The sequence below is a fragment of the Aethina tumida genome, chromosome 1, assembly GCF_024364675.1.
Source record: "Aethina tumida isolate Nest 87 chromosome 1, icAetTumi1.1, whole genome shotgun sequence".
NCBI classification, from domain to species: domain Eukaryota; kingdom Metazoa; phylum Arthropoda; class Insecta; order Coleoptera; family Nitidulidae; genus Aethina; species Aethina tumida.
Window position 1 is genome coordinate 41,989,058 of NC_065435.1, and position 23,900 is coordinate 42,012,957.

Below are 23,900 nucleotides of genomic sequence, written 5' to 3' on the forward strand. Positions count from 1 at the left end.
ACAACAAAAAACATTAATTAATGGTAGTTTTTCAGTTTTACAAGCACATAATTAATAAAATCAATCATATTTTATCAAATTAAAAATATCCTTAGTAAATTTTCAGTAATAAATGTTTAATACCCATTTAGTGGATGATATTTGTTGTAAATAACTATTTAATTAAAATAATAACAATTTACTTTAATTTACAGATTTACGGTGAAACTCTTTTATAATTTTTTAAAAACATATATACAAGGTGTGTAAAATTGGTAATCAAAATTTGGGAGCAGTTACAATATAAAATACAGCCCCTCAAAATTAAATTTCAAAAACTGTTTCTTTTCCACATTTCTGTAATCTTGTAGTCCAATCGTGTTTAAATTTGGTATGGGTTACTCTAAATACAATTTTGATTACCACATCCACTTTTGAGGTATTTCGGATGTTCACTTTAATTTTCCTCAAACATTAAAACTGAAATATCTTAAAAACGACAATGATAATCAGTATTAGAGTACCTTTTTTCTTCTAAACTGTGCAAATAATATGAAAAACTTAATAGTTTTAAAAAATATTCGTCGAATAAAATAGGGCTAGGTGGGGCATCCCTCAGAATCTAAGTTACTGTGTCATTATTTAAAAAAAATTATTGAAAAGAAAAAATTGAAATATTTTAGGATAATACCTACCAAATTTAAACACCATTGAATCTAAGGTTACGAAAACATAAGAAAAAATCAATTTCTATATTTTAAATTTGAGGGTTTCATTTTTTTTTTAAATGAAGAAAAAAATCATACTTTTGGTGAATGTTGATAAAAACTGCCTTTTTTGAAATAACATATTTCAGTATTAATGTTTGTTCTAATTTTCTTGGACGAAACTTAGTTTAAAATTTTAATTTTGTCTCAATAAAACAGTAAAAAATTTTATTTCTTATAAAAATAATTAATGAGGTAATAAAGAATTTTTATATTAAATAAAATAAAAAGAATATTTATTAATCTGAGAAATTATAAATCTTTAATATTTTCGATTATTTTGTAATTGAAATTTAAAAACTTCTTAGTTTTCTATTGCACTGTTTTTTCAGCCATTTGTACTATATGAAAATGGATCGTATTTTTATAAAAATATGCACATATGTATGTTTTATTACTTTATTATTTTCATTTAATAATTTCAATATTTAATTCCATAAACAAAACAATATAGGTATTATAAATTCATTAAAAAAATATTAATATTTATTATTTTATATAATGTTACAAATTTGTTTTAATAATAATTTTATTTTTGATCAATAAATATATTTATTTATTTTATTTTTATTGAAAAGTTAGTTTTAATTTAACTTTGTACCATTAAAAAATAATTAAAATAAATATTAATTTTTATTTTTTATCTATGGTATACTCCGAAAATAAAAAAAGAAATTTTTGTATTTGTTATTTTAATTTGTTTTGGATTAACTGCAAATATGCAACACTTATATCATACAGTTTAGCGAATAAAATTTTATGCCCAGATAAAGCCAAATGTTATTAAAATAATTTAATCACCTGCGACAACAATTTGACGCTGATGTCACATTATTCAAAACATCCAATTTTGTCACAAATATTTTGTTCTTTCATCTTTAATTATGAATTAATCATCGTAAATTGAAAGAAACCCAATCGTTTAGCTCTCTCTATGTTTTATAATCTGTAAAATTAATTGCAAAACGCACATGCATTAACTGTAATCATTTTTTGTTGCAATACGAATAGTTTAGTAGTAATATTTTCGAAGGAGCGGACCATCCTCAGAACAAAGTCGCAGGTACGTATGTGTTCTCATCCCGTTAACCTTCTGTTTATGAACCACACAGTCGGACACGTACACGCCGAAACGTTTTCATGCATGAACGTTCGCGCGTACGTCGGTGCCAAACACATTTTATAAACGAACGCACACCCACGCGTCCAATTAACCGGGCCAGATCGCCGACTTCGGATGTTAGCGGTCGCGTTTACGGACCACCGCCGTTTTCGTGTCGCGCATCCGCCACAATTCGATCGCGCATTCACATAAGACGTTCACCAACTGTTTCGGCGTGTCTCCGTGCGAAATGTCCGCGTCGCGTTGCGTTCCCGTGCCAATCGTGGGGCCGTTAAAATTCGCAAAAGTTATGTACGTTACGTCACACGGCCTGGCACCCTGCCACCGGTGCATGGTGAATGGACCCACGGGAACGCCAAAACACGTTCAAATATTATCGAAATTTACGACGCACGGAATTTTTTCCGTCGCCGTGCTCGGCACCATTAAATTGTGAAAGTCACGGCCGTAAGTACAATCAGTTTGTGTTGCAGTTCGAGCCCCAGTGCTCCTTTCGATTGCTAAGTTCGATTTGTTTGTGTTTTTTTCTGACGGTTATTAATAAGTTGCCGTTACATAGGTTTACGTAACACGCGGTCGTAATTGGAGGGGTTGGAGGGCTGCCTCGAATCAAACTCAATTCCGTTGCCGCTTATGTAAACGTTGTTTATATGTGCGACATTTTTGTGTACACACTCAGAAATATTGTGGTGGCTATTTTAACTGTTGGATGGTTGTCAATAACGATCCCGGCTAATACAAAATGTACACTTAGTCACAAATTGTTTCTGGTGTAAAATACTGACGACTACCAACGTGGCGCATTCGCCACTATTTGAATTCTCCAATTTTTGTCACCTTCAGCGCAAAAGTGTTGGTCAAAATTCTTAATACAGCTAAAACTTTATTTAATGGGAAGATAAACCTATACAAAAGACAACAAACAATTCGTTCCCCAATAGCTTAATAACAAAGAGTGAAAGTGACCCTTTTATGGTTGATATTCTGTTGTTGTACACATATGTTCCTCTAGTTAGTTCCTCCTTTCTATCTCTTTGATATTCTCTTATTTGTACTTTTAGAGAACCTTTAGAAATGACGGGGTATCCTTAAAGATAGACCAATATAATATTCTGTAAAATAAATGTTTAAATTAGTTCATATATATTATTAGGCTAGTCAATTTTTAGATATTTGACCGCACATTAACTAAAAATATTGTACGGCGAATTATTTTGAACAAATTGCTATCTATAGAGTTCCATTTATAGAAATCTTTTAGATTTATTTAAGTCACTTATACGCTAAAGTAAACACTTGTCCATTAATTTAATTCCCCCTTTCTATATATCTCTTTGGTAGTCTATGATTTATACTTTATGAAAGGCTTTAGAGATGGTTAGAGTAACTTTGAACATAGAGTGGAGGATCATTAATATTTTCTTTAAAATAAATTTTATGTCTAAATTTATTCATATAAACTTTTTTACTTTTTTCAGTCAATGTGGCATTAGTCTGGTTAATTTTCAGAAATTTGACTGGACATTGTCTAAAGAAATTATACAGTGAAATATTTTGGACAAATTGTTATCAATAGAGCCCCAATTACAAAAATTTAGTATCAAGTATCATTGAAAATAGAATGATAAAACATTAATATTTTCTTTAAAATAAATTTTGAGACTATTTATTGTTTAAATTTGCTCATTAGTCTGGTCTATTTTCAGATATTTGACCAAACATTGTCTAAAGAAATTATATATAATATTTTGGACAAATTGCTGTCTATAGAACTCCATTTATAGAAATTTTTAGACGTAGCTAAGTCACTTATACATACAGTACACACTTACCCATCAATTTAATTCCCTGTTTATTTGTATCTCTTTGATAGTGTGTGATTTATACTTTACGAAATGTTTTAGAAATGATCAGAGTATCCTTGAAGATAGAATGGTAAAACATTATTAATTTTGAGACAATTTAATGTTTAAATTGTTGTTCATATAAACTTTTTTACTTTTTTGAATCAATAATCATTAGTCAATTTTCAGATATTTAGCCGAACATTGTTTGAAAAAAATATACAGTGAAATATTTTGGACAAATTGCTATCTATGGAGTCCGACTTATAGCAATTTTTAGATTTGACTAAATCATATAGGCATACATATTTCCCATCTACTCTTTCTTTGTATCTCTTTGGTAGTATATGATTTATACTATACGAATGACTTTAGAGGTTAGAGGAGGAGTGGAAGAATATTAGTATTTTCTATAAAATAAAATTTGAATTAGTTCATATAAACCTTTTTGAATCAATTGAATATGTCTTTGGTTTAGCAAATTTTCAGATATTAAATCGGTACGACCAAAGTCTTTTTGAAAGACTCGTTACAACAGGTTAAAGGAAGCGATTTATTTTACCGAAGATATCGATGATGTTAGACTATACAATTTTCATTCGATAATTAATTTCCATATCACTAACTTTTGTTTTCGTTGAACAGATCTTCAACTATGTGACAATACTCACATCTTGCACCAAATCAAAATATTAGTTAATTTTTACTCACTGTACTACTAATTAAAACTCAAATTAAACCAACCTAACTGTATTAACAAATAAATATATGAAACAAATAAAAATATGAAAGTGAATGATTTAGAATTAATAGACAAACAATAAGCAAGAAGGAACTAAAAGATTTTGATACTAGAAAAAATCTGGTAAAATCTTTCGAAATAAATGCATCCCACAGTTTTTATAAATTCGGATTCTAAGAAGTAGGTGGTGACTTAAGACCCTTAAGAAACATAATATCTCTAACAACGATCCTTCTTCAACTAATCAGATGAACTAAACAAATGTTTCCTTTTTCAACATTGTTGCCAAACTAATTTAAGAGTTTTTCTATAATCCTAATCTAAATAATAATATACTTGGTCTAAAAAACCTTATTGCAATTCAAAATAAAATACAATACATTATTTCAATACAATTACAGTTCTGATATTGTTTGCATAAGGAAAAACCACTGTACAAATATTTTCAATAATGTAAAACTCGGTTCATTAACTAAATTTACTTATATTGAAAAATAAAAATAACAGACTTACAATTCTCTAAGATTTCAAGTATAGGTAATTTATTAAATCTTTTAATTAATTAATTTAATTTAACTTAAGAATATTTTATTGAATAGTTGTAGACCTGTAGAAATCCAACCATTCAAACTTCGAACCCACTGTGCGACCACATCCTGACAATTGAAAAGGGTTCGAAGAGAAACCACATATGTTAAAAATCAATTAACATATAGATTAAGATAAATATATTTTAAAATAAATTTTATACGATTTTACGACTATTTTACGAGTAATATATGCAAGATTAGTTTTAAGAAAACCCATCAAAAATCTGAAACGATTCGTGAGAACCTAAACAAAGTGGTGGTCTAAAAATTCTCTAACGAAGCCATTAAATAACGGTTTTCTAGGAGACTTTTGATATAGTAAATTTAGAGTTATTAATTTAGGGTTATCGAATATTAATATTTTCTTTAAATTGGTCCATATAAAACATATCCTTGATCAAGTAAATTGAAGGATATTTGACCGGTCAATTGACCTCAAACCAGCGAAAGGCACCACTGTATCCACATAACCGTCATACAAATAAACAACAGAAAGCCTCCATCCATTCGTCTAGATTACATAGTGTTTATGGCGCAGCAATTTAAACTGTTACTGGACCATTATGTATGGCCCAGTCCAATTAGACCGATCCGACGCACTAAACGTTTTAATCTTTATAAAACCTCGATGAATAAACTTTCCGTTTTCGGCACCGGGCGAATCGTCGTCGCCTTAATTAATCGCAATTAGGCGTTTTGTGTTCGGAAAACGACCCGGAACAATTCCGGGTTGCGAACGCTGTGGCACTCAGTGCCGTCGTCCGACGTCTTTGCCGAAGGTAACGTCTCAAAGGAGCGGCGGCTCAAAGGTGCCGTGCGAACGACATCAACCGTACCGCGTAAAATAATTCAATATTCGGTCGCGACGACCGAGTGCTTTGTCTGCGGGTACGTAACAGACGTTTAATTAATGCGATGGGTACGGTTTAAAATGGGGACGTGAGTGATTCGCGCCCGGCGTTTTTCATCGGTCCTTTGTGTGTGTGCGGAGGACATATTGTAGGAAATGGAGGACGTCGCACGGTAGAAATGTGGAGCAATGAGCTAGAGAAACACCGACGGGGTGCACGATCGATACACGTTTAGCATTCACTTAGCCGGCAACCGCCGCTGCAAAGGTCCATGGGATGCAGCCGTCTGGTTTAATATATCAATTTTTCGCGCACCAGGAACAAAAACAAACGGTCCGTCCTCCATTAATCGAATACAATGTCGTTCGAAACTAAACATCGGCCGTGATTAATTGAATCTAAACGCCAGATGAAATTAAACGATGTATACACGACTGCATTCAAACATTTTCGTTTTTGTTACTCACGGCATGTTTATGGGATCGTTAAATTTTGAGATTGCAAAAGCTAAATATAACCGGAATGATTATATTTTGATTTCGTTTATTTCCACCGGTTATACTGTATGTAATAAACATAAAACTGCATCAGGAAGTAAATGACGCCGTTTTATTATCCAGAAAATATTGTTTTCTAATTTAAAATCTGGGTATAAAGTTTTATGTGAAAATTCTGACGTCAATGTGTTGTTCTATAATTGTACTATTAATGAAATTGTTAAAATATTTTATGCGAGTTACGCTCAATTTTATGGAACTACATAATCCTAGGATTAATTATTAAACAATTTGTTCTAATATAAACGTTATTGTTTCAGGCAACTGACTAGGCATTTACTTCCTATAAATTATCACGTATGGAACTAATAAGGCATAAGTAAGTATTAAAACTATTTATAACGTACACGCATATTATGCGCTTACGGTCATAACTAGAGATGGATTAACTCGATGTTACAAACCAGATTATCTCGAGCCGTGATTAAACTCCAACTTGATTATATACTAACTCCAGTCACCATGAATTCACCCTTATATTTTAGTTGATATACTGCGTTACTTGGTTTTCAATTGAATGAAAATGAAATTGACAAAACTTACTAGACGAACAAGGTAAAAAAATACTTCGTCTGTGATCGTATTTTAATCTACTGATCTTGTGTCCGAAAGAAACCAAAGCTTTTTAACAGAAATGCTGTTTAGAATGGGTTGAAAGTCCTAAGTATTTCAAAAGTGAAGATTGAAAAACATTGAGTAGTGTGATGGCATTTATTTTCAGGAAAGCTTAAAAGTTTTTAACAATAGTATTCATTAATTTTCTAACTAAATTTTTATGTATTCATATTAAAAGACGGACGGTGACTGAAGAAATTATACAGTCAAATATTTTGAACAAATTGCTATCAATAATAATAAATCTCTAAACTTAACTAACACACTTCTCCATCTATTTAATTTGTTCTTCCTCTGTATTTCTTTGATAGTCTATGAAGGACTATTTTGATGGTTATAATGTTCTTGAAAATTGAATGGCGGAATATTAATATTATGTTTAGGTTATGTTGAAAGGCTTAGGTACTTCACAGAAGAAGATTGAGCAAATATTAGGTGGTTTGATGAGTCTAATTTACAGGAAAGCTTAAAGTTTTTAACAATAATTTTATGTAATTCACATTAACATACTATTCTCTCAACTTTATTCGATTTTTCTTAAACCATTGATTCTTGTTACTTGATGAATGTTCAATTATCTTGTTGTAAATTTGGTTTCTTCAGATTTGGGTCACTATAAAATTTTGTTATGGATATAAATTAGTTTCCAACACCGATATATACTTTTGTTTTTTCATTTGTCCTTTACAAATGTATAATTGGTCTACTTCATCACAAGTCATCCAGCCCTATATTAATAAGAGCATCGATTTAAGGCTCCAATTGCTTCCCCATCCACCTTATTCGTCAGATTTACCTCCATCGGACTATTATCTCTTCCCAAACCTCAAAAGGTGGCTCATCAATAAAAAATTCATTTCGAGGAGGAAATTAAATTAATTTTTTAATTTTCGGACAGGATCAAAAAGTTGAAAAATCACTGGAATAAGTGTATCGATGTGAAAGGACGCACTCTAAGGCAATTATATTGAATAATAAAATCAAATTCTATCAAAAAAAAGATATTTTCTATGCTAACCTACGAACTTTTCAGCCCAACTTATAATATTAAGTACTCACGATGGGCACACATTTAAGAAGATATTCTTAACCAATTTCAGGGCCTAAATGTTTTCTTAGATACTATATTAGATATAGTTCAAGCTTACTTTTTAAAAATTTTAAGTCACAAGTATCACCATTTAATGGTTTAAGGATAATGAAAATTGGTAGAATGATATGTCAAGTCGCTAGATCTAAATATCTACGGTGTGAGTTAAGGAGAATACGAAGGAACAACATAAAATTGTTAATAAAAAGAAGGGTGAATAATAATAATAATGACAACAATTAAAGGTCTTTTTTCATCACAAAATACATCTTAATCTGTTTGAACGATGGTTAACTACCATTAATTTCTTGTAACTATTTAAAATAAAGAATCAAAATTTTATTTTTCTTATTTATCACTTAATATCGACCTGAATACCCATTTGACTCAAGATTTCATACCAAATGGCTAACGAACACTATTCAGATTAATTCTGACGACTCGGTTTAGATAACCCAATTTAAAACTGTATCTAGTTATTCTGACATAAAATAGCTAATTGACTGATACTAAGAGCATATTAGAAAGTTTTGATACGTACAAATGAAGTATCATAATAGCATATTTTCTAATAAAAAAGGCAATTTAGATTAACAATATTTGATCTTGTTATAAAAAATCTGGAACACAGAAATGATAGAAGACGTATTGATGATATTGTAACGCGTCATCAGAACTAGGAATGTATTTAAAGCAAAACCTTATGCCAAAAGCAAGGTCGTATAGCAGACTTTTTTATTTTTAATTAACGACATACACATGTATTTCGTTATTTCGTTGTTTTATCACAATAATAAAAACAATAAAGTTTTATTTTTAGTTGTGTTATTCTTCAACCACATAAGTATTTTGCTATTGCAATATGTTCTGTTGTGCTGCAACAATGAAAATAACAAAATGTCCCATGTAATTAATTTTTTAAATACTTTAAATCGATTTATGGTTTATTTTTTATTAGTTTATTAGTATCTCACTTTATTTAGTATATATTCTGACAAATTCTAATGTCTTCCTTCCAGATACATTTACATACTCTTCAGTTAACACAATGCAGCAGAGGGGTTCATCGAATGCTATAATGGAAAACGAAGATGGGAAACAAACAACCACGAACTCCTCGTTCAGAGGCCGAGTAAGTGCGACACGGTTGCTTTGCATGAATCGTAGCCTCAAAGGGGCTTTTAGTGTTACGTATGGGAAATAAATGCACAGAGTTATTATTATCGTGGCTCCCGGCATTTATGGAACAGCCTGAATGGGACTTGAAGTGGTCCGTAGTTTATTTTTTTATTTTATTTTCTCTTTTTCTGCCATGTTAACAGTTGAATCATAATTTCGAAAACGTTTATTTAGTTTGTTTAATGTGGATTATGTTCTTTCAGGCACTCCAACATTCAGTTTATTCATTTTATCGATTTCCTGATTCCTTTTTTAGACGCATTTTACTATTACAATTAGGAAAGTATCAATTTGAATTTAATACAGTTACTTGGATTTATGAAATGTTAATTGAAATTGGGGATTGGAAATGCATTTAACAAATTATATGCCAAACCTATTGCGGCGCAGTTCCACTTTAATTTACAACGATTAACTAACAGTTTATTTTTAGGTGTTTGAGTTTAAAAATTAATTATTAAGTATTATATAAATTGAATAGCAAATTAAATTTCATGAATCACCGAATTTTAGACAATGGCATTTAAATTATACAGAATATTCACGATAAATTAATTTCAAATTGATGCTCGGTCATGAACAACAAAGTGAATTACTAATGTTTGACTAATTATTATTTGTTTATTATATAAAAACATTTAATTAAATTAATTGATTACTACACGATGCTTCCCATTTAATCCAACATTAGTTTAAACCACCGATTCGAATTAACAAATATCACATATCATAAAATCTTAATTACCGGCAAGGAATTAGAAAAAGATACATTTTAAATTAAATTCCATTCCAGCGTTTAATTTACCATCAATTACTGATTAAACAGTAAATTCAATTTAAGATAATGTCATTAAAAGCACGTTTAATTATCTTTGCGGAGATGGTGAAAAGCAAATTTCCTTTGGCGACTCCGCATTCGCATCGACTAATTAAACGGTTGCTCGTCATTTATGTTACAGAATTCGAAATTTTTGGTGCGCAGCCATGCGATGCGCGAGGAGCAGTCGCCGCCCCGTGAGCCGTCGCCCTGCGGCGGCGGTCACCTGGTGCAGCCGGCGATAAAGCTGACGCCGTCGCCGGAACTGTCGCCGGCCGACGTCAGCGCCGCAGCGAAGCCGCTCGTCGTGCTCAGCCCGTCGATTAGCCGGGGGAACTCCCCGGCACGGTCGTCCAACGTCTGCACCTCGCCGACAACCACGTTAGTACCTTCTCCCACCTCCAGGTAATCATTGTTGGATGTACTTTTTTGCGGTACCATGATTGTTTTGTTGGTTTCGTTGCAGATGTTCTCCACACAGTGCTTCCTCGGTGCCCCACGGTTGTGGGGGCGGTGGTCCAGACAACGACAGCACAGCTTATTCGGACGGTGAGGGTGGTTGCAGTCCTAAATACCTCAATAAGCTGAACAGGCAAAACCTGGACAAGGAACACAAACAATCTAGTCATAATAATAGGTAAGTGATGTTTAAAAGTTTTCATGGTCGAGATTAACCCCGGTAAAAATAGAAAGCGGGTGGGTTTTGTTGGTAAACAGTATAAAGCAAATTTTGAAAAATCGATAAGCTTTTATTGCTGCGTTGGTTGATTTTTATCAACATGGGGGTGCAATCAATACAACAGAATCTGTTTTACAGCATGAACGAGAGATATTTAAGAAAAATCTATGGTGGAACTGAATTAATATACATTGCCGCATAGTAAGTTGCTCAAAGTATTATTTCACCAACACATCAACCAGTACATTAGCAAATGTAGAAAGAAATCTTAAATTAGCAAGGTCTTTCACAATACACCAGTGAAACAATCGAACAAAACACACAACCAAAGTTGTAATGTAATATAGCAACATACCATACTATTTAATAATTATGTGCATGCATTTAAATACAACATTATTGTACAGTTTGTTTAGAGCTTTTCAATAAATCACCGGACAATTGTTGGCACTGGTTTTTCTAAAACTAGATTCATTTCAATTGACCGGTGAGTTTTAGGATTTTTTTATTTGATCTCACGCGAATAGCTCATTATTACAATTCCAATCAATTAGGTATGTCATTCGTTGGTGGAGGTATTTTTAATTGAATTGAGCACTTCCCTTTATAGTCTCAATTTCAGTCCCATGACAAATATGATTTGCAATATTGGTCAGCTCAAATTTCACCCAACAGTAAAATGATTCGACGTTTTACAGTAATAAGAAAAAAGTGATATGTGATTGCCCAACCCAAAGCTGCGTAAAATGCCTCAACCAGGAAAAGAATCTAAACAACAACGTGACTAACATCAATAACAATGTGATCAGCGCAAACACACTGTCTGTGGCAAGGTCCAGTTCCAGAGGCAAACTTAGACAACAGAGCTCCTCTTTGGGCAGCTTCGAGGGCAGTTTGTCCAACTCGCCGTGCTTATCTAGAGGTAATTTATTTCGATTAAATGCAAATCGAGGCATCCGACGTTTTTCTCCCGTTCCGTTGCAGATAGTAGTTCTGAACAATACACCGACACGACAGGTGTGGATCTAGAAGTTTTCATTCCAGAAACCCTGAATAGAAACGCCAAGGATAGGGCGCTTATGTTACGAATTGAACAGGAACTAGTCACTCTTGCCAAAGATAAAAAGTAAGTTGATACGTTATTTATTTTTGGCGAATTGATTAAATACGAGTAGGTTGAAAGTTTCGAAATCCAATTAACGAATAAGTTTAGGGACTTTATCATTTATTAGGTCGAAATCACAACGTGTAACACTGTTAAGGTCGCATAAACTTGTAGGCCGAAAATGAGAAAAGTTTTAAAGTACTCACAACAAGAAATTCGATTTATTTTTTATTTCCTTACATTTCTGTGCATGTAAGCAAATAAAATCGTTGCAAGCGAGAAAATTTAAGAGCAGCGTCTATTAATTTTAGATTAGGAGGTTCAGAGATCAAAACGATTTATGATATATAAAAAACTCGGGCAATTTATAATTAAATGTAATACAAGATTTTATCAAAGATTAAATATATACGTTTACTTTAAACGTAATAACTGCATGTATTTAATCTTTGATACTATGTCAAACGTCAGGAAAAATAGTTACTTTTCATTGCCCCCCATTAAAGTTCGTGAAGTTGGTAAAAAGTTTGTACTTAAACTTCAAACATTTCCAGTCGCCGATTCTAATTGAAACACTTTCCAGTCAAACGCATTACAAATTCCCGCCTATGTCAAGCTACCAGCGTATGCTTGTACATCGTTGCGCCGCTTATTTCGGTATGGATCACAACATCGAGTCCTCGGGCAAATGCGTCGTGGTGAATAAGACGAAGGCGACCCGTATTCCGGACGTGCCCTTCAAAGAGCACATCAAGGAGGACATCGTTTTCGCGGAGGAGCCTCGTCGCTCGATCCTGAAGAGGGACTCGAACAGCATCGAGGATTACGGATTCAAGTCGCCGGATCGTTCCCTCAGCTTGGAGAACAGACGAAGCAAGAGCTTCGAGGAACGCGAGGAGGAATATGAGAAGGTGCGGAGGAGGATCTTTAATAGAGAGGTGAGATGTTAACATGATTAATTGGGCCATTAAAAACGTAAGAGGTACATTAAATTATCCATAGTCATAATAAATAATTCTGAAGTTTATTGATACAGATGTTTATAAATAACGAGTTATTTTTAGCATCCACCAAAAGCCGATTTTAGTTCGTCCAATTTGTGTTCTGCTGGGCGTGTAAAATGAATAATTTAACAAATTGTTTGTTCTTATTCTTTGTTAACACGACATACGGCGTTTAAAGACCTCATGGAACAAATTGCTCCCGTCCTAAAATGACAAAGTTCACGCGTGCTTCCTCATAATTATTATGTGTATCAGTCGATTAAAGCCTGCGATCACAATCCGTCCTAGTATTTTTAGTTTTAAAATTTCCCTCCTATTAAAAATAGCGCCCCATTACATTTCAGAGTTGCCCGCCAACGGCACGGGATCACGCGAAAGGAGTGTAGAGTTATCATAAGGTCAGTTCGACCTGATAGCGGGGGTTTTTTATTGTTCCCTATAAATAGACGAATCGTATTTATGGATTCTTGACGGCCTGACGGGCACGAGACCGGGAAAAGTGTTGCTTTTTCTCTTGTCTAATTAATAGGGCGAAGTAATTAACTCTATCGTTTTTCATCGTGTTTATTTAAATATAGACTTGATTTATGCAAAGGTCGGCGATTTGCATTACTGATACTTTGGATCCAATTGGAAATGTAATTTTTATTTCGCAGCGGAATTGATTTACCGCATAATGCACCTTTTTTCTAAGAAATGTTCCACACACCATTGCTTGGTTTGTTCAATTGAAGAATGGCTCTTTGTACAGTTGCTTTACAGTTTAATTCTGTAAAAACACCTTCTTTAAATTGTTTATATTCCACATGTACATTGTGTTTGAAGGCGTAGTAAGTTGTTCGTCCCTTTCAGATGCTTGACGGCTCAGATTATGAATGGGCGGAGATGCCCTGGTCGAGTACAGAGAGCGAATACTCTGGAAAGTTCAGGCTCCAACCCCCGGATTCTCACCGCAAGCACATCGGGAAACTGATCAAGGTATCAATTACATGGTTGTTGTAGCTAGTGTTTTATTTTCACTTTGTATGGCTTCGATACTTACGCAAATTCACATAAGGAACGGCCAAACTGGACTGAAGTAGTTTTTAAATATAGTAGTGTAGAATTGATTTTTCGTCTTCACGTTGTGGTTTTACTGTAATGCAGTTGTATAAGTTATTCACATTCAACATTTGCTATAGGTACAGTCGGAAGAAACCGGTGAGACGTTGCGACCATGTGTGGCTAAAAGCTACAGTTTTGGAGGGTACGGAGGAGTATCGGTGCTGAGCAGAGGCGACAGCGTAATGTCCACCCACAGTGCCGGTCCGAGGCTGCTAACAAAACAAGGTTAATATCCGCAACGGTGACATTATAATAACTGTTTCGCATTGTTCGAATGTTCTATTTAGTATCATTATCAGGCACGATTCCAGATTCAGCAGCGAGCTCGGTATCGTGGCGCCTGAGTCCGTCGAGTTCGGGCTACAAGTCCCAATCTCAGATGTCGGAGTCCGTTACACCGTCACCCACATCGACGCCTCATCCACCCGGTGGTCAGGACTCTTCGTCCTGTGGAGACACGCCGGAAAACGTTCCCGATCAGCTGGTGTGGGCGGTCACAGACATCCACAACGTGCCCAAAGGAAGCGTCATCATTAATCCACAAGTAATTATCCCTTAGTAATGTCCCACCACAGACCTGCTGTAACAATTTATTGTTGTAGACCGGCAAACCGATTAAGAACCAAGACGGATCCATTTACCACTACGACCCGGACAACCCTCCGGTGCACGTCACCTCCAACAAACCACCGCCATCACCGATAAAATACGCTGCGAAAGAAACGTCGACGTCGCCCAAAAAGAGATCGGCTAAAGTTTCACCTGTCAGGACAAAATCCAATGTCACCACCACAGCAACTAGTCCCAGGTTCATTGCGACATTTCGGATATCTTAGTGTAGTTTATTTACTGATTTCTTTACAGTCTGCCATATACTTCACCGGCTGGCACGCCCCAGCACAACAAATCTTTTCAATTCGTACAGAACCAGGAAACTATCAGCAATATGTCCCAGCATTCCTTCATGTTCAACGGTGGATACTCGGCTAATCCAGAGAATGTGTCCGTTTATCAAGCGCAACAACCCTACGTTGTCTACACAGCTGCCCCTTATGCTGCCATGCCAATAACCACACAGCAATACGACGGTCGACTGGTGAGTATTTAATTGAAAATGTTAACCAACATCCCAGTCCAAAATGGGACAATTTTTTTTTGATTATTTGTATTTTAGGTTATTCTACAATCACACTTAGGACTAGTTGAACAGGCAGTTTTAAGGAAAAATATTTAAAAATATTACTTTTATTTGTATTTATTTTCCTATATAAGAAGCATGTAGAAATTATTGTTATTTGTTGTAAAAGTAATTTTTTCATTGAATTTAGTATCCTATATAGGTTACTTACCTGATACTTTCATATTATTAAGTTTGTAAATTAAAAATCTCATTTTTCTGATGAAATTGTCTTCTGATCAACAAAACCAAATAAATTATGAAAAATATCTGTAGAAATACATAACTGAATGATTGAGAACAGAATTACTTGTGCTTCTTGTTTCTAGTAAAAAACTAATTAAATACAGCGTAAAGTCTAATGTTATTAACATTTTGTGATTATAAGTAATGTTATAAAAGACAGACAGACAGATAATTTGATAATAATTTGTTGTTTATTTTCACAGGAGGGTCCACCCATTCCAGATATGACCAGCCCATATTTCGTTTCTGAAGGAGTGGGACCAGCACAATCTCAAGTTGCTTTCCAACAACCAGCTGCCTATTGGAACCAACAACCTATCGCGTATTACCAAAACAATCCGCAAAATTCAAGTGTTCAACGTTACGCTATGCAATTACCACAAAACCAAACAGGTAAATTAAATTCAAAATCCAAATTCAACTTCTAGGACCAATAATTACGCTTTAATTCCAGGATATATACCCCAAGCATATCCATCCGCAAATTACATGGCACAAGCGCCCCAAACTGCCGGTGCCGGCGACATAATACCGGTATACTCGAACCAGGTGCAGATGGTGTACCAGACGGCCGCCCCACCACCCCCGCAGGCCAGCCAATCGACAGGCCAGCTCGTGTACCCCAATCACCAGCAGGTGTTGTACACGCCTGGCAACGCGACCGCCACCATGTACCCGGGCGGCATGTATCCGGGAGCGGCGGCCGCCCCGATGGCGCCGAACGTGACTGCACCGGCCTATCCCAGCACGCCGACACCGAACAGTTGCGCCAGCTCCGCCTCGAACCCGACCTACGCGATGCAGGATGTGGGACAGCAGCAGGCCTACATGCAAGTCGCCCAAGGTATGCAGGCCATGAGTATCACCGGACAGGCAAGGGAAATTCACACATACGATTGTGGCTCGTACTCATGATAGGTGTGATTGCAGGGCCAGCCGGGCAAGTGCGCCGCATCGGTTGCACAGCTTGAGAGGCCCAAGTGTTTTGGGAAGGGCAACAAATTCGGCGGTGGCGGGGGCAACAAGGGCTTCGTGATGGGTTCGAGCCAGAGCAGTACTGGCACCAATTCGCCGGCCGCCACGGTCGTATCGGGATACTGCCCGCCGAATGCGGGGCTGTTCCGGACGCCGCCGGACACGCCGCTTCATTATACCGCGTACGCACCAACGTTCCCCGCCCCGCAGATTTTTAGACAGGTACGGGTCGTGATGGGCACATGCAGTATTCGAATACTGAACTATCGACACGTAGTTTGTTCTTATTTACTCACTTTCGGCAACTTCATTGTAGTTAGTTTTTTATTTTTTTACGTCTTACATATAGCTTCGATAATACAGGATAAAGGACATTTTGGTACCAACAGCTCTTGGGTAATTTACGAGTGCAAAATCAGATGCACCTCATTTATCAGATTTAGTTCTAGTTAGTTTAGTATTCAGTTCAAAAAGCAAATTCATTACTCATCACTTAATTTTCTTTTACACAACGAGCATGAAATTGAAGATTTGTTCCAATTCTTCTCCACAATCACCTAGCTGTTCATCTTTTTCTGTAGCTCACATTACATCTAAGAACATTAAAGTTTAAAAGCGTAGCTTCCATTAACCTTGTGCTATCTGGCTTATGCTTCCCAAAAAAATGCTGTCTACCATTTAAACAAATGAGTAAATTTTGTGAATCTTTGATAACGTGCCTTATTTGAGGATAATCCAATATTAATTCAAATGTTTAGCCAAAACAAAGTCAATCTTTAAAGGTTTTTCAAATTGTTTTAAATTTACTGTTCAAGGAGGAACCTTTTTTAGATCAATACAAATGTCTATAGTATTTATTTCATATTTTATTGGTATGTCCAGGTATACGAATAGATGAAATTTCTATTATCACCTCAATCTAAACTAGAGCGAAATCTGGTAACAATTTAGGAATCAACATATTATAACCTTAGATTAGTTCATTGTTTTCCACAAACACAAACGAGAAAACCATTTTGTTGTCCTATTGTTTATAAGGAATCTAAAATGAATCAAACAGTCAGGACAGTTTTAATTCATATAATCATTCGATTCTCAGAAGTATTCGAATGCTAACTATTAGATTCTCAGTCACTAGTTTCGCTAGTAATGTAGTGTTACCATGTATTAGAACTCATTTTTTTTAGATGAGCAATGTTAGAACGTCCACACCTGGAACAAACAGAAGTAGTCGTTCCCCAACCCCCGCTAGTGATTACGAAAGACAACGGATGTCACTGCCTCCCAATATGCTTCATCAAAAAATGCCTTATATTTTACAACGTAGGTAGATTACCAGTTAGTATTAGATCGGAGAATACGAAATTGCGATTGTTTTAGCTGCCGGTAGAGGTCAACCAACAGTGTATAGACAACAACTCCCACTTAACAACAAACATCAACCCATCAGCCATGGATCTGAAAACCGATCTCATAAAGGAAGGAAATCCAAGTAAGTTCGTTCGATTGAATGTTTTAACGTTCAGTTTGTACGTTTGCGTGATTTGCAGAGGGAATAAACCGTCAGGATTACCTCCTAGCGGACGACCTGCTTAATTACAATACGTACTTCATCATCCAATAATATTGCAAAATATTAAAATGTTACCTAAACATATTTCGTATGTTTCACATCGATATTTGTGCCCCGTAAATTGTATAAAAGGTAAGAAGTTCCTTGTTTAATTTTAAATGATCAATATTTTCCCGACTTTAACATTATTTGCCAGTACTAAATCCTTGTTTGATGACAAAAAATTTGCTCAATTTTCTTTATTTCACGCGTTGTATTGCACAATTTTTATATAATGATTAGCAGGAAATTTATTATTATACATTTTGTAAATAACCCAGCGCTTTTTATGAAAATAAAGGCTCTTACCTTAAATAATAACAGTTTTTCCAAAATGTTTCGGACCTGTGAATAATTAAAAAGACAATCTATTTTGTTGTATTGTAAAATTGTATAGATAATAAAGATGGGTCCATTTTAGATGTGCACATTTTTCGTGTGTTTTAAAATGCGTTTTTCGGAAATGTGTTCAACTAAAAACTGGCATAACTTTTATTTTTACATTACTCAGATTTATTGGTATTTATTGTTATTTGTAGAAATGTATTAACATTATTAAAATTTTATGAACAATTGTTAAAGTTTTTCTTTATTGGTCAACAGTTACCTTTGTAGCACACGTATGTGTCTGTGATTCAAAATATACTCTATATCGGATTTATCGACGAAAATGTGATATTATATAACTCAAAAAAAATTTACGAATTCATGACAATTTTAACACAATAAACGTTAATGTATAACTTAATCACAGACGCAGAGCGGTGCAGTTAGATGTGTTTTTTATGCATAATTGGAAATACTTTTGAAAATTGTTGACCAGTTCTGTTTTGTTTATGGCATAATAGTCATAACGTAAAATTCCATCCATATTGCCGTAAAAATTTTACACGATTTATAAGTTGACAAAATTGTAATTCTAAAGTCAATTACAAATATACACGTTCTACTATGAAACTGTACTTAATTTTTGTATGGAGTTCAAGTAAATATGTAGAGAAGCAATACTTAACTTCCCATCTCAAAAAATAAAATCACTAGAATTCTTGACTAGAATCGCCAAACTGAAACTTTTATTATTATTGTTATTTGTTTTTTTAAAAGACTGCATGGTCATTTTAGTCACGAATATTGACTATACAACTTACATTTTCGAGACGGGAAGGATGAATGTCTTTTATTTCTTTCCTAGTAACATAAATTTAAATGTAAAAAATTATGTAATTGTTTATAAGGAACTATAAAGTAGTATTATTGTTGTAGTAAAAATAGGTGATCTTTTCCTTCCGAGATATGAAGATTTTATTTATATTTTATTTATTTATTTTTTTGTTCTAATGTGCCTCTGACACTCAGAAATAAATTTATTTAATAAAACTGTCTATTCTTGTATTGTATTTTCCCACCAATAAAAAGTATATACATATGTATGTAGGTAAGTAACAATGTATATAAGTATGAAAATTACATAATGGAGATGTATTAACGATTTGAATTAAACATAAGCTAATAAAAAATAATAACATATTGTTCATTAGGTAGTACCAGGAAATAATTCTATATAATTTATTAAATTACAATTCCCAATATATATATGAGAACATATTAACAATTTTATATATAATAGTCACTTCTTAATTAAATATAAAAAAGTAATGTGTTTTTGATTCAAGTAAACTTGCTTTATGAGTTCTAAAATTAGTTTAAAGCAACATGCAATACGTTGAGTGAAGATGTTATGAGTAATGAAGTCTCAAAATTTTTATTTCTCCGCTTTAAAAGTAATAATGAATGCATTCAACAAGTCAAAGTCGTCCTGAAACCTGTACCAACGAAGGAACTAACTATACATTTAGATATTAAACAGCCACCAATCAACCATTAGAAAGAGGCTTCATGCATGATGAATGTCATCAAATACCACGGAATGTGAAGACAAGTTTAGTTTTGATCTGTGGATTAAAGCTGATCAACCTGGTTGAATAGTACTTTTATAAAGTCTTAATACATGAAAGATTTTGATGACTAAGTGTGGACTTTTACATACTGACTACTTACATAGAAACCAAATAATTAATACAACTATCTGTTACCCCAAAATGACCAAATTCGTGAAAAATTTACTCAAAGAGGACTTTAGTCAATTTAAGTGAGGCTTCAAAATGTTAAATAGGAAGTCTCATCCACCATATAGTCCAGATACTTCTTCATGTGACTACTGTTTATTTTTGTCATTTTGCAATTTTTTACGTGACAAACGGTTTCATTCTACAGACGAGATCAATACTGAGATTTCTTCGGTTACAAGAGCCCAGAATTTTTTTTTCATGACATGAATTTGCTTATAGAAACTCGACTAACATTTGTTTATATAATGGTGATTAGTTAATTGAATAAAAATTATTTTAAATGAAGTTATGTTCTTTAAAATTTAAAGTTTAAAAGGTAAATCACCTTTTCCGGCAAATTTTTTATCATTGAGCTGAAGTACTCGTCATAGCAACCAACCACTTTTGCATAATGCAAAGGAATGCAACGAAAGAATTTCATGTATTGCTAAAACCCAGACAAAACCTATTACATTGTCATGTAAGACATAGATTATCCTCATAAGACGTTCCCGCAAAATAACAAGAGAACGCATAAATATTTATCAGATTTCGCAATCGTCGGAAAATAAAGGAGCTTAAGATTACAATGACAGATCTCATCAGTGGTGGAGGCTGCAATTCGCATCGTTTAGAGTAGTAAACAGTTGAAATGCGTGTAGCCGTGAACTTGAACCGAGACGGAGCAGTGAGTGGTGAGCGCCTGCCTGCCAAAGCGTCCGGCACGTGGTCCGCGGAGCATCAAGTTGTTTTCGCGACTCAGCATCCAGTTCTCCTTTCGCTCTCGATTCGGACGTCTGACATTGACCCGTCTCTTCGCTCGCATTCAACACCAAAACAACCGGTAAGTACATTATTATTATTCTCATCATTTTGTTGTCTTAAACAGTTAAATACATTAAAATTGTTAAGTGTTAATTATAAATATAATGCAAGGGAAACTCTTATGCGCATCCACCATAATTTTAATTAATTAACAAGAACTCTTATTTGGACTGTGAATCAGAAACTTAATAATATTTAATAGAATTTTTTTAAGTAACGTAATTAATCAATGAGATAGAGGGAATTCTGTATTTTTGAAGTTTTTAAAAGTAGTTAATTAAGTGTTTGTAAAGGATACTCGTTATATTTCATCATTGAGACTACATCAGAAATAGATATTTTAACGTATGCACGTTTACTTTTAAGGATTTTTAACATTATTGATCAGATGGAGATAATTGCATTCGTAGTTCATTATATTAAAAGTATATATTGCACCAACACTAATTGGAAGCTTATATAAAGACTTCAACAATGAAAATAACTTCGTTACTTTTCTGATCACCTACCTTTGATTGTTAAAATATAATGATTTATATTTACGTCGAAAAAAACATGTATATTACATTTTTTGAAGGGACGACGTTGCAAATGAATATATATTTTCAGCCAGGTAAACTGAATACGCATGTAGGTCAGAGGATTACTAACGGTAAACAATGTGAGCAAATCATATACATAGACTGATATAACGAGAGAAACATGTTGTTTATTTTAGATGTTGTCATAATTGTTTACAACAAAATTTACAAAAAAAAGTTAATTTATGTTATGCTATTTTTAAAAAGTTGAGAAAACTAAAGTTAGGCACTTGTGGTTTTAAAATTTTTATTTAACAATATTGCTGTTATGTGAGTTAAATGCAACATTAGGCGACCAATATTTGTGTTAATTGCTCAACAATTGCAGTTGTTATTGCCTCGGCTTCTGCTGCTACTAACAGCCGATTGGTCGCACTGGTAATCTGCTGATCCACTGTCATCAAACGACTGGTAGTAGTCATCGGCCGAAGTGTCGACGGCTGATTGATAGGCGGAAGAGTTAGTTATATCGCATGGCTGGTTCTCTTTGCTGCAAAAGAAAGATTTATGTTATTAGCAAATTTTAAATAGGGGTTAGGTTGGGTTGGATTATGAATGAAGGTTAGTTCATTTTACCCACGGAAACGATTTTGAGCTTAAGTGGTTCGACTGTTTTAAATGTGAAATGATTTTGTAAATTCAATCAATGTGGCTGTCGACCTACATCACTCCAGTGCAAAATCATATGAAATAAAAAGATTGACTGAATTGATTATGTCAGTTCCGAGATGAAATGAAAGCTACTACTGTAAAAATTCGCATTAACTAGTAGTAAAATTGTTATACCCGCTTGACACAGGCCTCCTTGATGTTGATCTTGAATAGCCTGTGTTCTCCTGTCCAGTTGCCATCTGTCTCAAAGGTTGTCTGCACGCTCCACCGCCGAATGGAGTGTTGACATTTCCGCCGGCGGATGTGAATGGTCTCCTGGACGAGCTAGCAGGTCCGTAGCTGGTGCCGCCGCTGCGCTGCGAGTCCTCGTAGATCGGGAACGACGGCTGCTGTGGCCCCTGTGGCTTGGATTTTTTCGGCTTACATTTTTTTCCTCCCTTCCTGTCACTGTCACTGAAAATGTTGAAGGCTGGCCCAGTTTTCGACGGCATGCCTCTCATGGGTCCCATGGGGGTGCCCGGGCAGGCGCCGCCCGATGATTGTCCCAAGCTCGGCATACCTACGCTGCTGTTAAGCGTCGGTTGGTACAACGTGGGCGGCCCCGATCTGGTGTAGCCGGCGCTCATGGGCGTCATTCCGGAGCTGGGGAAGCTAATGTTCGGAGTCCCAAAATAGGGAGTGGGGGTGGATTGTTGGCTGTTGCCGTACGGGCCGAAGGTGGTGGTATCCTCTTCCCAGCCGCATCCTTCGAATTCCGGCTGGCTGTCATCGAATTCTGGCTCCTCTTCTTCCGGAGTCGCAATCAAAGTGTCCTCATCGACAAGGTCACGCGGTATTTCGATTAATGTCGTGCGCTCCGGGTTTACCGTATTCGGGGGGATTATTACCTTGATAATGTCGCCTTTGCAGTCGCATTTACTCATTTTTCACGGAAATTTTTTGAAATTAATGTCGATTAATTTTCTCTGACTTTCAGATGATGTGAATTGTCATGAGTTTCGTAGGAGAATAAAAATGACAAATTGCCGAGTTGATTTTGTTTTAAATACTTCTATGGAAACGCTGATTTGTTATTTAAAATTGTTTGTACAGACCAACTTGATAATATATTCCATAATACAGGGTCTACTATAAACTATACAGAGAGCTCCGAAATTACTATCGAATATTTTATATCTAAAAGCAAAAAGCTTTTATATATAGTGGCCCAAAAACGCCTCCTAAGGGAAATGCACCCCTGCAAAAATGAAAAGAAGAGAGTGTTTCACAACAAACATCTACGAAATCTACAAAGATACAACTGAAATGTTGATGTGCAGCAAATTTGTAATCTAGCAGGGTAACATATCTAATGTTATCCCGAATTTTTAGTGGTCAATAACTTTGTAAATAATTTATTGCATATTTATTTATTTCTAATCAAAGAACAAGGAAATTATCGTTGAGCTCAACTGAGTTAGGGTTAACTAACGCAAAACAATTTTAGATACAATTTGAATAAATGTTTATAATATATTTTAATATTTTTCTACTAAACTGTATATATTATTTGAAAACTTTTTTAAGTTAACTAACCCTAAACAATTTTAGATACCTTTTGAATACATGTTTATATTATATTTTAACATTTTTCTACTAAATTGTATATATTATATTAAAACTTTATAAATAGCCTATTTTTTTCTCCTACACTTATAACATTTTTTGGGTTAAAAATG

The 23,900-nt window shown here is 34.5% G+C and overlaps 2 protein-coding genes across 11 annotated transcripts in view; one reads left to right on the forward strand and one right to left on the reverse strand.

Annotated features, from left to right (window-relative positions):
• Positions 1-19,438, forward strand: part of LOC109594334 (cAMP-regulated phosphoprotein 21) — a 54,158-nt gene extending 34,720 nt beyond the window's left edge. For 3 of the 10 annotated variants that reach the window (XM_049967811.1, XM_049967829.1, XM_049967827.1), the window contains 19 exons: positions 6,714-6,772; positions 9,178-9,290; positions 10,297-10,559; positions 10,621-10,791; positions 10,972-11,034; positions 11,532-11,755; positions 11,818-11,959; positions 12,522-12,876; positions 13,795-13,920; positions 14,124-14,271; positions 14,346-14,590; positions 14,649-14,854; positions 14,911-15,142; positions 15,673-15,862; positions 15,924-16,342; positions 16,400-16,666; positions 17,632-17,767; positions 17,825-17,936; positions 17,995-19,438. In XM_049967811.1, coding sequence (XP_049823768.1) covers positions 9,207-9,290; positions 10,297-10,559; positions 10,621-10,791; positions 10,972-11,034; positions 11,532-11,755; positions 11,818-11,959; positions 12,522-12,876; positions 13,795-13,920; positions 14,124-14,271; positions 14,346-14,590; positions 14,649-14,854; positions 14,911-15,142; positions 15,673-15,862; positions 15,924-16,342; positions 16,400-16,666; positions 17,632-17,767; positions 17,825-17,936; positions 17,995-18,040 — 3,429 coding nt within the window. In that variant the 5' untranslated portion in view covers positions 6,714-6,772; positions 9,178-9,206 and the 3' untranslated portion in view covers positions 18,041-19,438. Of the gene's footprint in view, positions 1-1,694; positions 1,810-2,209; positions 2,317-6,713; positions 6,773-9,177; positions 9,291-10,296; positions 10,560-10,620; positions 10,792-10,971; positions 11,035-11,531; positions 11,756-11,817; positions 11,960-12,521; positions 12,877-13,794; positions 13,921-14,123; positions 14,272-14,345; positions 14,591-14,648; positions 14,855-14,910; positions 15,143-15,672; positions 15,863-15,923; positions 16,343-16,399; positions 16,667-17,631; positions 17,768-17,824; positions 17,937-17,994 lie in introns of those variants that run through there. The other 7 variants (XM_049967818.1, XM_049967813.1, XM_049967833.1 and 4 more) reach the window with 7 other exon arrangements.
• A 2,362-nt stretch (positions 19,439-21,800) lies between these two features.
• LOC109594336 (uncharacterized) lies at positions 21,801-23,210 on the reverse strand. The gene is made up of 2 exons (XM_020009548.2): positions 22,357-23,210; positions 21,801-22,060 (listed from the first exon to the last, which is right to left on the reverse strand). Exons 1-2 carry the CDS (start codon positions 23,103-23,105, stop codon positions 21,886-21,888), a joined length of 924 nt encoding a protein of 307 aa, XP_019865107.2. The 5' UTR covers positions 23,106-23,210; the 3' UTR covers positions 21,801-21,885.
• Between the last annotated feature and the right edge of the window lie 690 nt (positions 23,211-23,900).